This window comes from Pavona decussata, unplaced genomic scaffold (genome assembly GCF_977016875.1).
Source record: "Pavona decussata unplaced genomic scaffold, jaPavDecu1.1 SCAFFOLD_48, whole genome shotgun sequence".
NCBI lineage: Eukaryota > Metazoa > Cnidaria > Anthozoa > Scleractinia > Agariciidae > Pavona > Pavona decussata.
Window position 1 is genome coordinate 3884524 of NW_028145470.1, and position 14338 is coordinate 3898861.

At 39.0% G+C, this 14338-nt stretch overlaps 1 protein-coding gene across 3 annotated transcripts in view; it reads right to left on the reverse strand.

Annotated features, from left to right (window-relative positions):
- LOC146481855 (uncharacterized) overlaps positions 1–14338 on the reverse strand; it is a 20462-nt gene continuing 6124 nt past the window's right edge. For 2 of the 3 annotated variants that reach the window (XM_085107894.1, XM_085107891.1), the window contains 5 exons: positions 10636–10758; positions 9449–9604; positions 7326–7848; positions 6790–7035; positions 1–3097 (listed from right to left, as the gene is read on the reverse strand). In XM_085107894.1, the coding sequence (XP_084964020.1) occupies positions 2724–3097; positions 6790–7035; positions 7326–7848; positions 9449–9604; positions 10636–10758 (1422 nt within the window). In that variant the 3' untranslated portion in view covers positions 1–2723. The remainder of the gene's footprint in view (positions 3098–6789; positions 7036–7325; positions 7849–9448; positions 9605–10635; positions 10759–14338) is intronic. The other variant, XM_085107893.1, reaches the window with a different exon arrangement.

Consider the following 14338-nt stretch of genomic DNA (forward strand, 5'->3'; position numbering starts at 1 on the left):
AACATTAAATCCACACTTTTTTATTTCTTATTCATACGAAAATAGTTATATTTACTGAAACGTGTTGCAAAAATACAAGATAATTTTAAAACTATTTGGAATGTTTTCAGTTATAGTTTCAGCAGAGGTCTATCTACTGTAGTATCATTTCAAACGAATTTCATTGCTGCATTGTAGGCGAACAAGTAGGATAATATATAAAATGGGACTGGCTTCAAAATTAACTTTAAAATTCAATAAAACAGTTACATAATCGCAGCTACCATTGCAAATAACTACAGCTTGGTTATGAAAGATGGTAAATTGTAAGCTTGGCAATGGTCCATTTTACAACTGTGTGTTTAGTAGGCTCGATTTCCGCCGCTCGCTCGGGTCCGGGTCTTCCTCCCCGAAAGAGACTCGGGGAGGAAAAAGCCCGGACCCGAGTGGGCGGCGGAAATCGAGCCTATGTGCTCAGTAACCTACGAATATTTGGCTTTATTAAAAGGGTTGATAAAGAAATTTGGTCACCGTAAAGAGATTCGGGTGCCGGCTGACGTTTCAAACGTAGCCTTTCGTCAAAGCGAATCGATGGGCCAACGCCGCTCTTTACAGTGGCCAAATTACCTTAATCAAACCAAACAGTTTTTCTACTCCCCAACATATCAGCACCACAGTTCCTTTTGAACAGCAGACCTTCACCTTTCAAAAGCTCTATTTTCACTGGACCCTGATAACCTGCATCTACATTGTTTTTTTACGGTTGGGAGCATTGTTCTGTTGTTCGTTCTTTTGTTCTCTCGACCAACCATGTAAGACGTTACAAACGGTGCAGGGGGCCGTTTCTCGAAAGTCCCGTTAACTTACCGGGCCCGATAAGTGTCTTTGGGGATAAATGTTTCTTAACAGAAGTCAATTTTTGTTAGCTTTGAAGACTAAATTTTAAAATCTTATACTTCTATGAAAACATTGGCCAAGTACCATGTCTGTAATCACTGTGTAAGCGGCGAAAAAACATTTAAAAATATACTTATCGGGCCCGATAAGTTCCCGGAACTTTCGAGAAACGGCCCCCAGGTCGCCCGTTTTGAAACCAACTCCCTATGCTTAGTAACCTAGCCTTTGAATGGAAGCCAGACTTGAGATGACTTACAACCCTCAGTGCCTTGATATGTAATATCAAGAAGTTTTGTATTCAGTGATCATTTCCTTTTATTCTTATAACCTGTTTGTTTAATCAAGCACTGATATAGTAAGGAGAAATTAGATGCTGATCCTTATTAGCTTTAAAAAGAGTTAACCTTGGTATGGTCTTGTGCGATTAGCATAAGGGGAAGTATCACGCAAATTTGCTGACATTAAAACCCAAAAATGTTTGTCTGTAAGCAGAAACAAAGAAATAATTGTCAAGTTTCTTACAAATTATCACCCCACTGAGTGCACTTAAACTTTCGATTAGTGCCTCTGGCCAGAGACAGAGTAGGCCGGGTGGATTGAAACTTGAAAAATGTTAGTCTAGTGTTTTTCAAATTCTCGCATTTTTGTTTCCAAAATGCGCTAGCACAGATCATGAGTTGTTCCTGTCAAGAACTAAGTTGATTTCTTTCCTCTCGTCATTCTAGAATTATTTGGCAGCTGATTGAAGGTCTAAAGTCTCATTCACACCAAACAAAACATGTTTAATAACACCAGGTTTAACAAAACGAAAATTGGTAACAGAAAGCTGAACCAATGGCTTTGACATAGGATTCAAGTAAACTTAAACTTATGCTTTCATTTGTGCTAAATCTGTAGTCGACAAAATTCCGAAAGCAACTTTTATAAAGGAAACAATTTTAAACTGTGTTTAACTAAACAGCTTTTAAACGTGTTTCAGCCTTGGTGTGAATGGGGCATTATTTCATCATTTTTAACCAAAATACCAAAACCCCATGATACTTCCCCTTTAAAGTCGATTGGGATCCGGTGTCGGATCCACAAGCACAAAAGCTCAGTCTTATGTTTGTGCTTACCGCGGTGGGACCGAACTGTCCTCCCACAACTGGGAAGCACGCTTCATCTCTCGCTTATGCTTGAGTTGTTAGTAAAACCTAGGCTTAGGAATTCACGTATACGAAAGAGAAACGATTGACTAATTTTCTTTGTTGCTCGAGTTAAAAAAAGTTAGCAAAACTCTTTCTTTCTCCCTTCTTTACGTACGTCTATTTTATATAAAGTAGCCAAATTCAGGGTTAGGTGCATTTCTGGAAATAGTGAGGATTTCAGTCCAATCATGACGAATCTTTTTATGCAACAGTTTTCTCCAGATCTACCCATTAAATAGTCAACAATATTTATAAAACTTTTCTTTTTCAATTGTTAGTTACCCCGTTTTGTTCCGTGATTAGTCTCGATTATTTGCCCTTTCAAATGAAAACTGACAGGTTCCATTTTTTAATGCACCATTCTCCTCTTGTATTTAAGACCACTCGACACGAATATCTTCCTTAAATTGGCTTCATTCAAAAGCCACAGGTATCCCACTATTCTTACAATGGATTCCATTGGATAATTCAAACGACAGATTAACCGAATCTCTGTCATATCATACTCCTACAAGTCAATCATGTAAAACTGCTTTATAAGAAATTTTTTGAATACCTTGACTGACGATTTTCCCTGTTGGAATAAAGACACTCACAGGAATCCCATTTTTATCTTTATATTATCAAACGCAGCCACAGGCATCCCAGTATTTTATGGCTCTATTCAATAGTCACAGGTGTCCCACTTATCTCCACAATTGCCTCATTCGCTTGTAGCTGGTCTTCATCACCCTCTGCCCCAGTCCCTTGAAAACTTCCCACGGAAACTTGTGGCTCACAGGTCATAAGACCAAGGTCCGCTGTTTTGTTATAACCGTACAAGAGTTGGTCTTTTTCCCTGGGATCTACACGGGGCACCCGGCTGCGGAACATCCGTTCGGAGCCTCCCGTCCGAGGGGAACTTTCAAGCTTGGCTAGTTGTTCTCGTTGCATTCTGCGCTGCGCACGGCATTTGCTGTCGATTCGAGGTTTGATGAAGCGCCACCGCATTTCTTCTTTCTCTGGCTCGATTGGAAACTTGTAATTTATGTGAACTGGAGACAAAAAAACGAAAAACTGTATTATTTTTCCGGATTAAGTCAGTTGAACACATCCTGGGTGTAAAAATAAAACACCACGAGCACTTAGTACCGCCAACCAATCAGCAGGCATGCCGTTTTTTCCCAACCAATCAGAAGCAAACCAAAACCGATCGCGTCTTGTCTCAACTACATTTTCCCGCGCTTGACACCGGTTGCATATTTTTCCGCGCTTCGCATTAGTTTTACATTTACGGCACTCGACACCAGTAGCGTTTTAAAGTGGAACGATTTAGACGACACCTTCACGCTTTATTTAACTCTCGTTTTAGATGATGATGATGATGATGATGATGATGATGATGATGATGATGATGATGATGATGATGATAAATGTTATTTAACAGGGTGACTCTTCAGCATAAAATGCTGATGTCAATAAGGGCCCTGCAAAAAAGAAAAGAGCCTAAAAAGCCTAAATACAGCCACTAACTTGAAAAGTAATTTAAAAGCTTGTGATCTATAGAATTCTAAAATACGAGTTTTAAAAATCATGACTGAGTTAAGATCCTTCATTTCATTTGGAATATCATTAAAAAGTTTTGAACCATTAAAATAAAAAGACTTCCTTGCAGTCTCAGTTCTCACTTTAGGAAGCATTTGACGCGACTTATTTTCTTCTATACTGGAACGGCACTAATATGAGCAGACAACGACACGTTCAGACGAGTATCAAAACAACAGATTCGTTTGGCTAATGGGGAAGTGTCACGGGAGTTTGACCTCTTTTGGTGAAAGTGCTGCGACACTAGAGAGGTTTAGAATAACTTTTACGGCAAACGACAGAAATGATCACGTGACCATGTTTATCCTACATTTCCACTCGCTGTTTTCAGTTTCTCAGTAAAGCCGGCGACACACCTGGCGATTTTCGCCGATCGCCGCGATCGGCGAAAATCGCCAGGTGTGCCCGGTGCAGCGATTGCGATTTTCGCCGATCGCGTATAAAATCGCCGATATCTGGCATGTCGGATATCCGCGATTAAATTCGCCGGCATTCGCCAAGTGTTCCCGTTCCCGCGATTTTCTACGCTCATCGCTGCGAATTGCCAGTAAAGTCAATCAATCAGGTTGGGCGATTTTATCACATGAACAATGTTGAATTGCCACATCGCCGCGATCAGCGAAAAAAATCGCCAGGTGTGTCCGCATCAATCGGTGGTGAAAATCGCTTGTGATTTTCGCTGGCGAACAAATTCGATACGCGATCGGCGTATAAAATCGCCAGCTGTGTCGCCGGCTTAAAATTAAGTAATTTTGCGTTAGCATCAAAGGCCAGAACTGTTACGCACTATTCTCATTTACTGTATGTACCCATTTTTTTCAAGAAAACATAAACGCATGTCTCACGTTTGTCGCAAACGCGACTCTAAATATCTCTAAGACCTTCACTTAGCTGCAAAATAATTCTAGATCACCGAGAGAAAGAAATCAACTGAATTCTTGACTTGAAAGTACAACTCACGGAAGGTCTTAGGTTCGACTCCTGACAGGAGCACTCGGATTTTTTCCGAGTATGTCTGTGTCTCTTACTGAGTAATACATCATTCTCAACTCATGATCTACGGGTTCTTAATCACTTTCATTTGAAAACGGAGATTTTTAAGATGCATTTTCTTAAAGTTCAGTTTTCGTAAGTGTCCGTCCGATGTCCATGTGTGCAAGATTTAGAATGATCAAAAACACTTCTTCCGAAGTGAAAAACATGTCAAGTTTTTCTAAAGACCTCAGTTTAAAATCATTTTTGTAACGTTTGCATGTGAACGGAAAGTCGACTCAAAGTGTAGAAGAAATCTTGTTTTTAAACGTTTTCACTCTACTTCTCGTAAACACCGATAAATCTTCGTTTTCAGAGAAGTCAACGTTGGGAAACGTTTTTGAAAGTTTCCATTTATAGAGCGTGTAGTTGTCAGAGGTTAACATGAATCCAACCATACGAAAACTCTCCCCATTGTAAAAACGAATCTGAGTTGACGGGGCCTTTGGTCTGTCGAGCTCTGATTGGTTCAAGAACTCGTGCCACGTGCGCTTATCAAACATACATTAGCATAACCAATCGTGACTTGCGGTTGCACACGTTTCCCGCATTTAGCACGGGTTGCTTGTTTTTACTAGCGCTGGTGATTGGGTCCTTGCATTATCTGGCTATCTACGTTCATTGTGATTGGCCAAATGTGACTGCTTTGGTTTTCGTCGTAGAGTGGTTTTCAGATGAGTCTCGTGTAAGACTCGTGTAAAGCCTGGCACAAGCATAACCATAAGAAAAATCGTGTGGGAACGGCATGAAATAAGCGCAGGTTAAGCATAAGCATAACCGCAAATAAAAGAAACTTTTTCCATTCCTTGTGCTTGTGCTTATCTCACGCATGTGCTTATTTCACAAGTGGAAACCGGCGTCAGGTAAGCACAAGCACAAGCAAGACCCCCATTTCTTGTGCTTGTTTCACATGTGGGAACGTCACAAGCTTATGCTTGTGCTTATCGCACAAGTGGGAACCAGACTTAATGACTTTAACCAATTAGAAGCTAAGGCATCGTCCCCACGTACTCCTTTTCATTTGTTTTGCTGTCCACAAGTAAACGAATAAAACCGATCGAAAATGATACTTTCTGGTTACATTCAAGTACAACTTGACATTGATCCACTGAAGAAGGGCTAAGCCCGAAACCTATGGATTTTTCTTAAACCTTTATTTGGCACTTTGATTTCCCTATCACCTAGAGATATTTCTTAACAATACGTCAGATTTACCAAAACGTTCACACCGGCATCAAATGTGAGTTTGCCAACCTCAAAAGATATCGAGATAAGAGACTAGTTCTGTTTTGTCGCCAACAGTTTGACATGTCTAAAAACTGCTGTTACCACGCTCACACACACACACACCAACATGAGTTCGGCAAACTTGCTGGGTGAGGACGCCTTAGCAAGACGGTGTCTTTTAATACAAAGGTATTTTTCCGCTCTCCGTGATGACGCGGGAAAAGCAGATCTTGAAGGGGAAGTATCACGCAAATTCGCTGTCATTTCCTTGAAAACCGAAAAATGTTTGTCAGTCAGCAGAAACAAAGAAATAATCGTCAAGTTTCTTACAAATTATCACCCCAAAGCAATAAAACTGTCGATTAGTGCCTCTGGCCAGAGACAGAGCAGGCCGGTATGGATTGAAACTTGAAAAATGTTAGGCTAATGTTTTTCAAGTTCTAGCATTTTTGTTTCCAAAATGCGCTAAAACAGATCACGAGTTGTTCCTTTCAAGAATTGAGTTGATTTCTTTCCTCTCGTCATTCTAGAATTATTTGGCAGCTGATTGAAGGTCTTATTTAATCATTTTTAACAAATATATCAAATAAACCCATGATACTTCCCCTTTAACAAGGGCAAGGGCTATCAAAATGCAAAAAGAAATATGGGGTAGCGCGTATTTTTTCAGAGATAATCAATGAATGACATTTTTTTTTTCAAATTGAAGCTTATGCGTGGCTACCCCTAATTTTCTTTTTGGATCCCAGTAACGCTTGCTAAGATCTGCTTTTCTCACATAATTATAAACCGCGCAAAAATACCTTTGTATGTTACCATCTCGAGGTACGCAGAACGTACGCGTAACAGTCAAAGCCCGCAGTGCACTGTACTTTGTACTCACCTTGAATGGCCTTTATTTTGATTGGATCAAGCAGTTCCCGCCCACGTGCTCCGTTAATGTTTGACGCGGCCATCTCGTCTCTACTGAACAACACTTCCAGCAAATTTAGAGAAAGTTTAGCGGGATTTGAACCAGAAACTTCGGCGCGGCTCAGCAACTTGGTATCCCCACAATACCAGACACGACACAGAGGATTGCTCCTGTCTCCAAGCCAACAGCCTTGTGAATAACACAAGTGTTGGAAACCTGAGAAAAGACAATGAGAGGGGGCAGACTGTAGGGAACAGAGGAAGAGGCCCAGCAGCGAAGGGAACAGAATGCAAACAAACCCCTTCCCCACCAAGGCCGTTTAGGAACGGTGTCCACTTATGCGAGATTAAAAATGTAGTGTTCATGTGTAGCTGGGGCCATGACTGAGTGTCCACTTAATTAACCGAGGTCTGTAATTCCTTGAAAGAACTAAATTTAATTTTGTAGGTCATTTAATTCCTTCCAATTCAGATCAAGCACGAAACACCTGACATGTGGATAGATACCTTTCAAAGTGCAAGCAGCACCATTGACAATATCCTGCAATGGAATCTCTGTTGTGATGCTCTTCTTACTTTTGTCCCCTAGTGACAAGATCACAGGAACTCCAACATCAGAGCCCACAGCCCCCATCTCATCTCTCTCCAGTCCTCTGGGGAGAGCTTCCATCTTCCCTTCCAACACAAAAGGCCTGGTAGCTGATTCAGTTCTTGGTGTTGATGTCATAAGCCTGGGTTGGATCCCTTGGTGTATCTGTCTCACTTCACCATCTTGTGCCTGGTGAAAGCCTTGGTTCCAACTAACGGAATTGTTGTTGTTTACAATGCCTGGGTTAACGTTGTCTGTGTGCAAGGCTAAGGGACTCAGCCCTGGGGAAAGGCACAAACTTGGTGACTTGGTGCTGTCTGCTAGAGCTGGAATATTGGTAACCCTGTGGCTTCCACCCAACTTGTTAGGTGACCTGAGACTGACTGTGGACACAGGCATCCCACTTTCTTCTTCTGGTGCTAGTGGGTGCCGTAAGGACATCTGAAAGCCAGATAAGGAATTTTGATTGGCAATAAATAAAGCACATGAGAATGATGTATTATTCAGTAATGACACAGGCAAACTCGAAAATGAAATTCCGAGTGCTCCAATCAGGAGTCGAACCTAAGACCTTCTGATTACTAGTTTGGATGCTCTTCCACTGAGCTTAAGGAGACTCGTGGGAACTAAGACCCTTAAACTAGGTTCATGGGACAAACATCCTGCATACTGCTAGGATGAGAATGTCAAGGAGTGGCATATGCACAATGAAAGGAAATGTGATGTAATATTTTATTTTTAAAGCACATGATCAGGGGTTTCAGAAAGATTTTGAACAGGTGTGCAAATCTTTAGTACAGCTGTGCAGGATAGTTAACTTGGATGTGTTCTTCTATGGAAAAGTTAGTCAAGATGCTAAAAGCAGCTGGGCAAGTTCATATTCACAGACAGCCCATTTGCTGGTGCCCTGCCCATAATGAAACCCCTGTATGATATATCGCTTAATTTGCGCGCGCTTTACAGATTCTGTAAGTGATACTATTAAGCGCGTGCTAGGGTTGTGGTACGCAAATAAGGCGGTCGATAAAGTGATCCCTCAATTTCACATGAAATGGATAATAAAGTTAAGTTTTGATCATAAATAACTAAGTTTCTCGTTTCTGGACTCTTTTTCTTTTCTTTCCAAGCAAAAAAGTCATTCACCAAGACCTTTTGCATGCTTTTCATCTTTGCCATGAAACCTAAGTAAAGCCACGCATGCGCATTTGACCAAAAAATTGTGACTGGTTGTTTTCGTGGAAATGAACTGTTTTCTAAGGAACGGCTCATTAGAATTGTTCTGGATACAAAAAATGGAAAAAATCTAATGAGTACATTTTCTAAAAATAAAGGAAACCTACTATTTATGGATGTTTAATAGTTCGCTGCGTTGCCATGGAAACGATACTTAGCTCAACAAGACGTACGAAAATACATTCTTTCTTAGTTGGTCTTACACCATACCAATTTTGGGCGTCCAGAAATACATAGTTTCCAAATAACGTCTTCTTACATCTGTACACTAAAAAACTGTATTCGGCCACCTTAAATCCTTTCATATTTGCATCTTGCATCCAGCAAAAATTCTAGGGGGGGGGGGAGGAGGAGGGGGGAGGGGAGAGGGTGGACTTAAGATGTCTGAGAATGGAAAAGAATACTTCTGAGCTTTAATATTTTGTTTCAACAAAAAGGAGGATCCTAATCGATCATTAAAAAAAATCAGACATGCTTGCTTTACACTAACCAAACTGGATTGGAAATCATTAATTATTTTAAGGAGCATTAATTTACACTACAGAGAAAAAATTTGCTGGTGAAATGCACTTCAATGAATAACAAAAGTTACCGTATGGTTCATGGACAAAAAAGCATTTCCTTGAACAAAGCGTGAAATGCACACACCACTTCTTGTTTCAAGTGGTCACGTAAACAGCAACAAAAGGTTTCTTAATAACAATATTCTTGTATCAATATTTTTCAGGGAAACCTTTAATATCTTTGATGTTTCAAAATAATGACCCACTTATAAACAAGAATGCAGAAAAATGATAAAACCACTTACCAAATCTGCATTCCTCTTTTTCTCTCTTGTGAGTTCACCTTCTTGAGCTTCACTTGCCATCAAAAATCCTTCAATCTTGCTTCCCAGTGTCTCCAGAAACTTTTCAATATTTTCCAGTTTTTTATTGTTTGCTTGAACCATGTCACTAACATAAGACTGGTGGAACAATTTAAGTCCTCATATTAACAAACAAATTCTACTCACTAGCCTTGAAATATTTCTTACAGTAGTCATAGACCTTATTCATAAATGGCGGCCAATAAACTATTCTTTTATTTTCCTGAAACTTAGCCTTACTAGCCTCGTCAGCATGTGCAAAATTCATTAGAATTTTTACTAAAGAAATAAGAAATGTGCCAAGTGCATTGTTGAGTTATTACTCCTCAGACAAGTGCGAATTTTAATGAATCAACATCAAGTTTCTCCTTACACGAGATAACGTGTAATTAAATAGTGCGCGTTCTTGCCGATCACGACACGATCACGACAGGGCACGCGACAGCGCAATCAAGTAAAAAGTCAAACTGTTTTAGTTTTTCGTCACGTCATAAGCAAGTTCAAGAAGTTAACTCCCAAGTCAAGTTGAAGTTTTAAGGTGTTGAGAGACAAGTTGAAGTTAATTAAAAGTCTGGAAACATCAGTACCCGAGACTGTTCTTTGCGAATCACTGGAGTGACAACGCATTCTGTCTCTGACTTTCTCAGATTTTTTACAGGCAAAAAATCTGACGTGTGCTCCGTGCATATGTACAATTATAATGCACGCACCATACGTACGCTTCGTGCATTGTGGAGTTATACAGAACTCAGTTTGACCAATCACAGTGCTTGCTTGACCTTGGCTATTTTATAATCTAAAATAAGGTTAGTAGCACCAATTAACATAATTATATCAAAAAGAATTTAAATTGGCTGGCATTAATGCATAAGGTCTATTTGAGAGAAGATACATTGTATTTGAACATCAACCGAAGACAGTTCTTGACTATCATTGTAGTAAATGTTGTAAAACACATCCAACATGCTGTGTAACAATGCTGGATACATGCCTTAACACTGACCATCTTACACTATGACAACATTGCAAAATGTTTGATTGAAAGCAAAGCATTTATCCAACAAATTTTTGTATGTACAGCAATGTTAGAACATTATCTAATATGGCTTTAAACAGATGAGCTTTCTTACCAAAGATTTGTTGCAGTTGTCTGTCACATATGAAGATTCCGTCTGTGTATACACATCTAATTTTAGGCAGGAGCTGGTCAACCATTCTCCTGAGGGCTTTTTATCTTTTTTTCTAAACTTCTCCTGCAAAACAATTACATCTTCAATATAGGACAGTGGATACAACAGGCTCTCACTTTAACAAATCGATAAGAGGGTTCGTTTCTAAAGAAACTGTGGTGCTGCCTCGATGGGGAGAGGAAACAAATCTCTGTTTTTATCAACAGAGTTGATAAGGTAATTTGCCCACCATGAAGATATTCCAGTGCTGACATTTCAAGCGTCAGCCCTTCATCAGAGCGGATTGCTCCTTGATCATAGCGAGCCAGATTTGCTAACGCTCAAAATGTCAGCACTCGAATCTCTTCAAGGTGGCCAAATTACTTTATATATGTTTTTTTTTAATTAGTTACCTCTGAGAATGGTGTATTATTCAGTGAGTGATACAGGCAAACTTGGAAAAAGGAAAATCCAAGTGCTCCTATGAGGAGTGGAACCTAAGACCTTCCGATTATTATACTTCGGATGCTTTGCCACTAAGGTTCAGGAGACTCGTGGGAGCTAAGGCCATTAGTTAAATCCTCAGCTGCCTACTTCTCTTTATCTTTCTTGTCATCATCCTTCTTCACCCTGAAATTTCTTCTATCTCTAACTGACGATTGCAAGACTCCTTTAAAGCTAATGGAGGTCAGATGGTCAGAGCAAATTTGATGGGTTAATGCTTGAAATGTTAGCAATTGAATCTCTTTATTGGGGTGGGGTGGCTTGGTTCTCCAAATTTTCCAGTACCTTTTTCAGACCTGGCCTCTAAAATTCGTACCCATTTTCAGACCTGGTTTCTAAACTTCATAACCATTAATTTCAATCTGTAAAATCCACACCCGTTTTCAGACTTCAGATCAAAATGGTTAAAATCTATACCCTATTCAGACCAAAATTGCAAAAAAAAAAAAAAAAAAAAAAAAAAAAAAAAAAAAAAATAAACAAAACAAAAAAAAAAACATACCCTTTGGTGCCGCACATACCTATATAGCTTAATATATACTTTTTTAAGGGGAGTAACCTCCTTCCCCTAAAGGGATGCACAACAACAGACAACTTTGGTTGAGCTTGATGTCCCAAGTTAAGTTATGCCCACAATTTACTAGCCTTTAGATAGAAGACATTACTTTTGGTACGTCCCCTCACATGAAACCAAAGTTCCATCAATTCTTAGAGCACAAATCTTCCGTCATCTGCTATTTTTCTTTACCTTAGAATACTCAATACATATACCAGTACTGCAAACCCAGAATAACTAACATCAAATTATTTGATATGGTACATGCCCTCAATCTCGTACCCAGAGTCCTCAGGCTTTTTGGTCAGCAGGTGGGCGCCAGGAGAGACTCTGGGGACATCGAAAAAATTCAAATTTTTTGATTGGCTGTTCTGTAGCGGTTTCCATTGTTTTACCGCATAAATCCTGCGGTAATAAAATTCGATGTCCCCAGAGTCTCTCCTGGCAACTAACCGCTGGCCAAAGAGCCTGAGGACTCTGGGTACGAGATTGCATGACCCTGTGAATGAAAAATTGTTGAAAGATTCACTTGGTTACACAGGACACCCACTAAATCACAGGAACTGTAGAAGATAAGGAAGCTTTCTCCTTCATTAAAGATCAGTAAAAAAAAATGTATTTACTCTCCCTCATATAAACAATCCATACAGCATACCAACCAAGTTTACAAAATCACAGATCTGAATCTCAAACAAAGTTCAGTTTTATTTTTTGCAATATGATGTTATTGTCACACTTAGCTGAAGTGCACGAGTCTAAAACCAAAAAATTGTGCTGTCAGTTCTAGAGACATTTAATGTGGTTGTAGCGGATGATTACAATAACAGTTCATGAATTATTATTGTGAAATAACATTCTTATTTGTTTGCCAACCAAATAGTTAGAAATATTACTCTTATGACTTTAACATCAAGTCTAACAAGTACATGTACAAAAAAATAAATATGAACTATCTACAGCAAAGGTGTCTTGGAATCTAGTGTAAGTCTGATAACTTAATAGATATAATTTTACAGGTTTTACTTGATAAAAGAAACCTGAATGTTAAAAAAATAAATATGATAGACCCTTGTCACATATGGTGGCCAATAAATTATTCTTTTATAGTCATGATCATGAAAACTAGCCTTATAAACTCGCCTTGTTAGCATAAGCAAAATTCAAAATAATTTTTACTCTTAAATGAGGTAAGTAGGGTTAATTTCTCATTTTACAGTCGTGTGCTTGACAGGTTTCTTTTACAGGTCACTGCGAAAATATTGACCTGTCCTTGGGTGCTTAATATTTACCTGGCCTTTGAGAAGAAGCGAGACTGAAGTTGAATTTGTTTTGATACAAACCTCACTGTTTTCTTGAAAATAGAATCACATTGTTCTTATGGAATATGCTAACTAGTTTGCATTTACATATCAACACATTGAGGTTTGTATCAAAACGAAATCAACTCCAGCATTGCCTCCGCTGAAATGCTAGGTTACTATAAGTGCAGAACAGTAAAATGAGATATTAACAGTTATGAAAAAGGTCTATAATTTTTCAACAAAGAAAACACTGTAAGAAGTTCAAATAAGTTCAACAAAATGTTTTAACCTAGTGTACAATAATAATTATTTATATTGAGCTGGCTTTGTTGGAAAAAAATATATATATTGAAAATTGAATTAATTTTACACTTTTAGTTCCATTGTCAGAGTTCGCATTGCGTTTTTACAGGTTTATGTCACTCTTAGTTTATCAAAAGAATAGAAAACTACCTAGTTAGAAAGCCTTTTTTTTCAAAATATCTTTTTTTGTTCTACTGTTCTTGAGGGTATGTTAGTCACACATGGGACATCTTCTTCACGTCATGTTCACTGCTTGTTTTTTCTGCAATTTTAAGAGTGTGAAAAGATCTATTAGCTCACTGGCTTACTGCACTTTTCAGTAACACAGAAACTCTAAAGTTCAAACCTCAGCTGATGAAGATAACTGTTTAACACTGTGGCTGTTAATGAGACTTATAATGATAAGCCAAGATGATAGCCAGAGGGGTATCTGATTTGGACAGGAATGTCAGTTTTTCTGACAAATTCATAACAAAATTGACCTAATGTATTATTGGCACCTTTAATTTGATGGTTAAAAATGCCTCCAGGACGTGCTTTTCAAAGGCCTGATAACTTACAGAGCCAGAGATGTGGTTTTTCAAGTCTGCTTTTATCAAAAAACAATATTGGACAGGTAGTAAAATTAATTAAAGTGCCTATGAAGCGAAAATTGTCTTTAGGTAGTTATAAAATTTACCCTTTCAAACACGGGATTTCAAAGTTTGAGATTGCTGAGGTAAAAATTGCCGATTTTGTGAGCGCTCAAAGTTGGGCTATTTTGCCTTCAAAAATGGTATTCGAATTGCGTGGCCAAAATACCAGGTGACATTTAACCGCTGACATCACGTTGGTGCCAAGAACTGCAATTCATCATGGCGGAAGAGAAGAAAGATAAGCGACAGCGAGGGCGATATTGCGTTGCTGGCGTCCGTAACAAAGAGAGCTGCCAGAATCGATCGTTCACAGAATCGCTAGACATACTTTTCTCTTTCTACAATCCTTTTCGGCAGCAAGAACG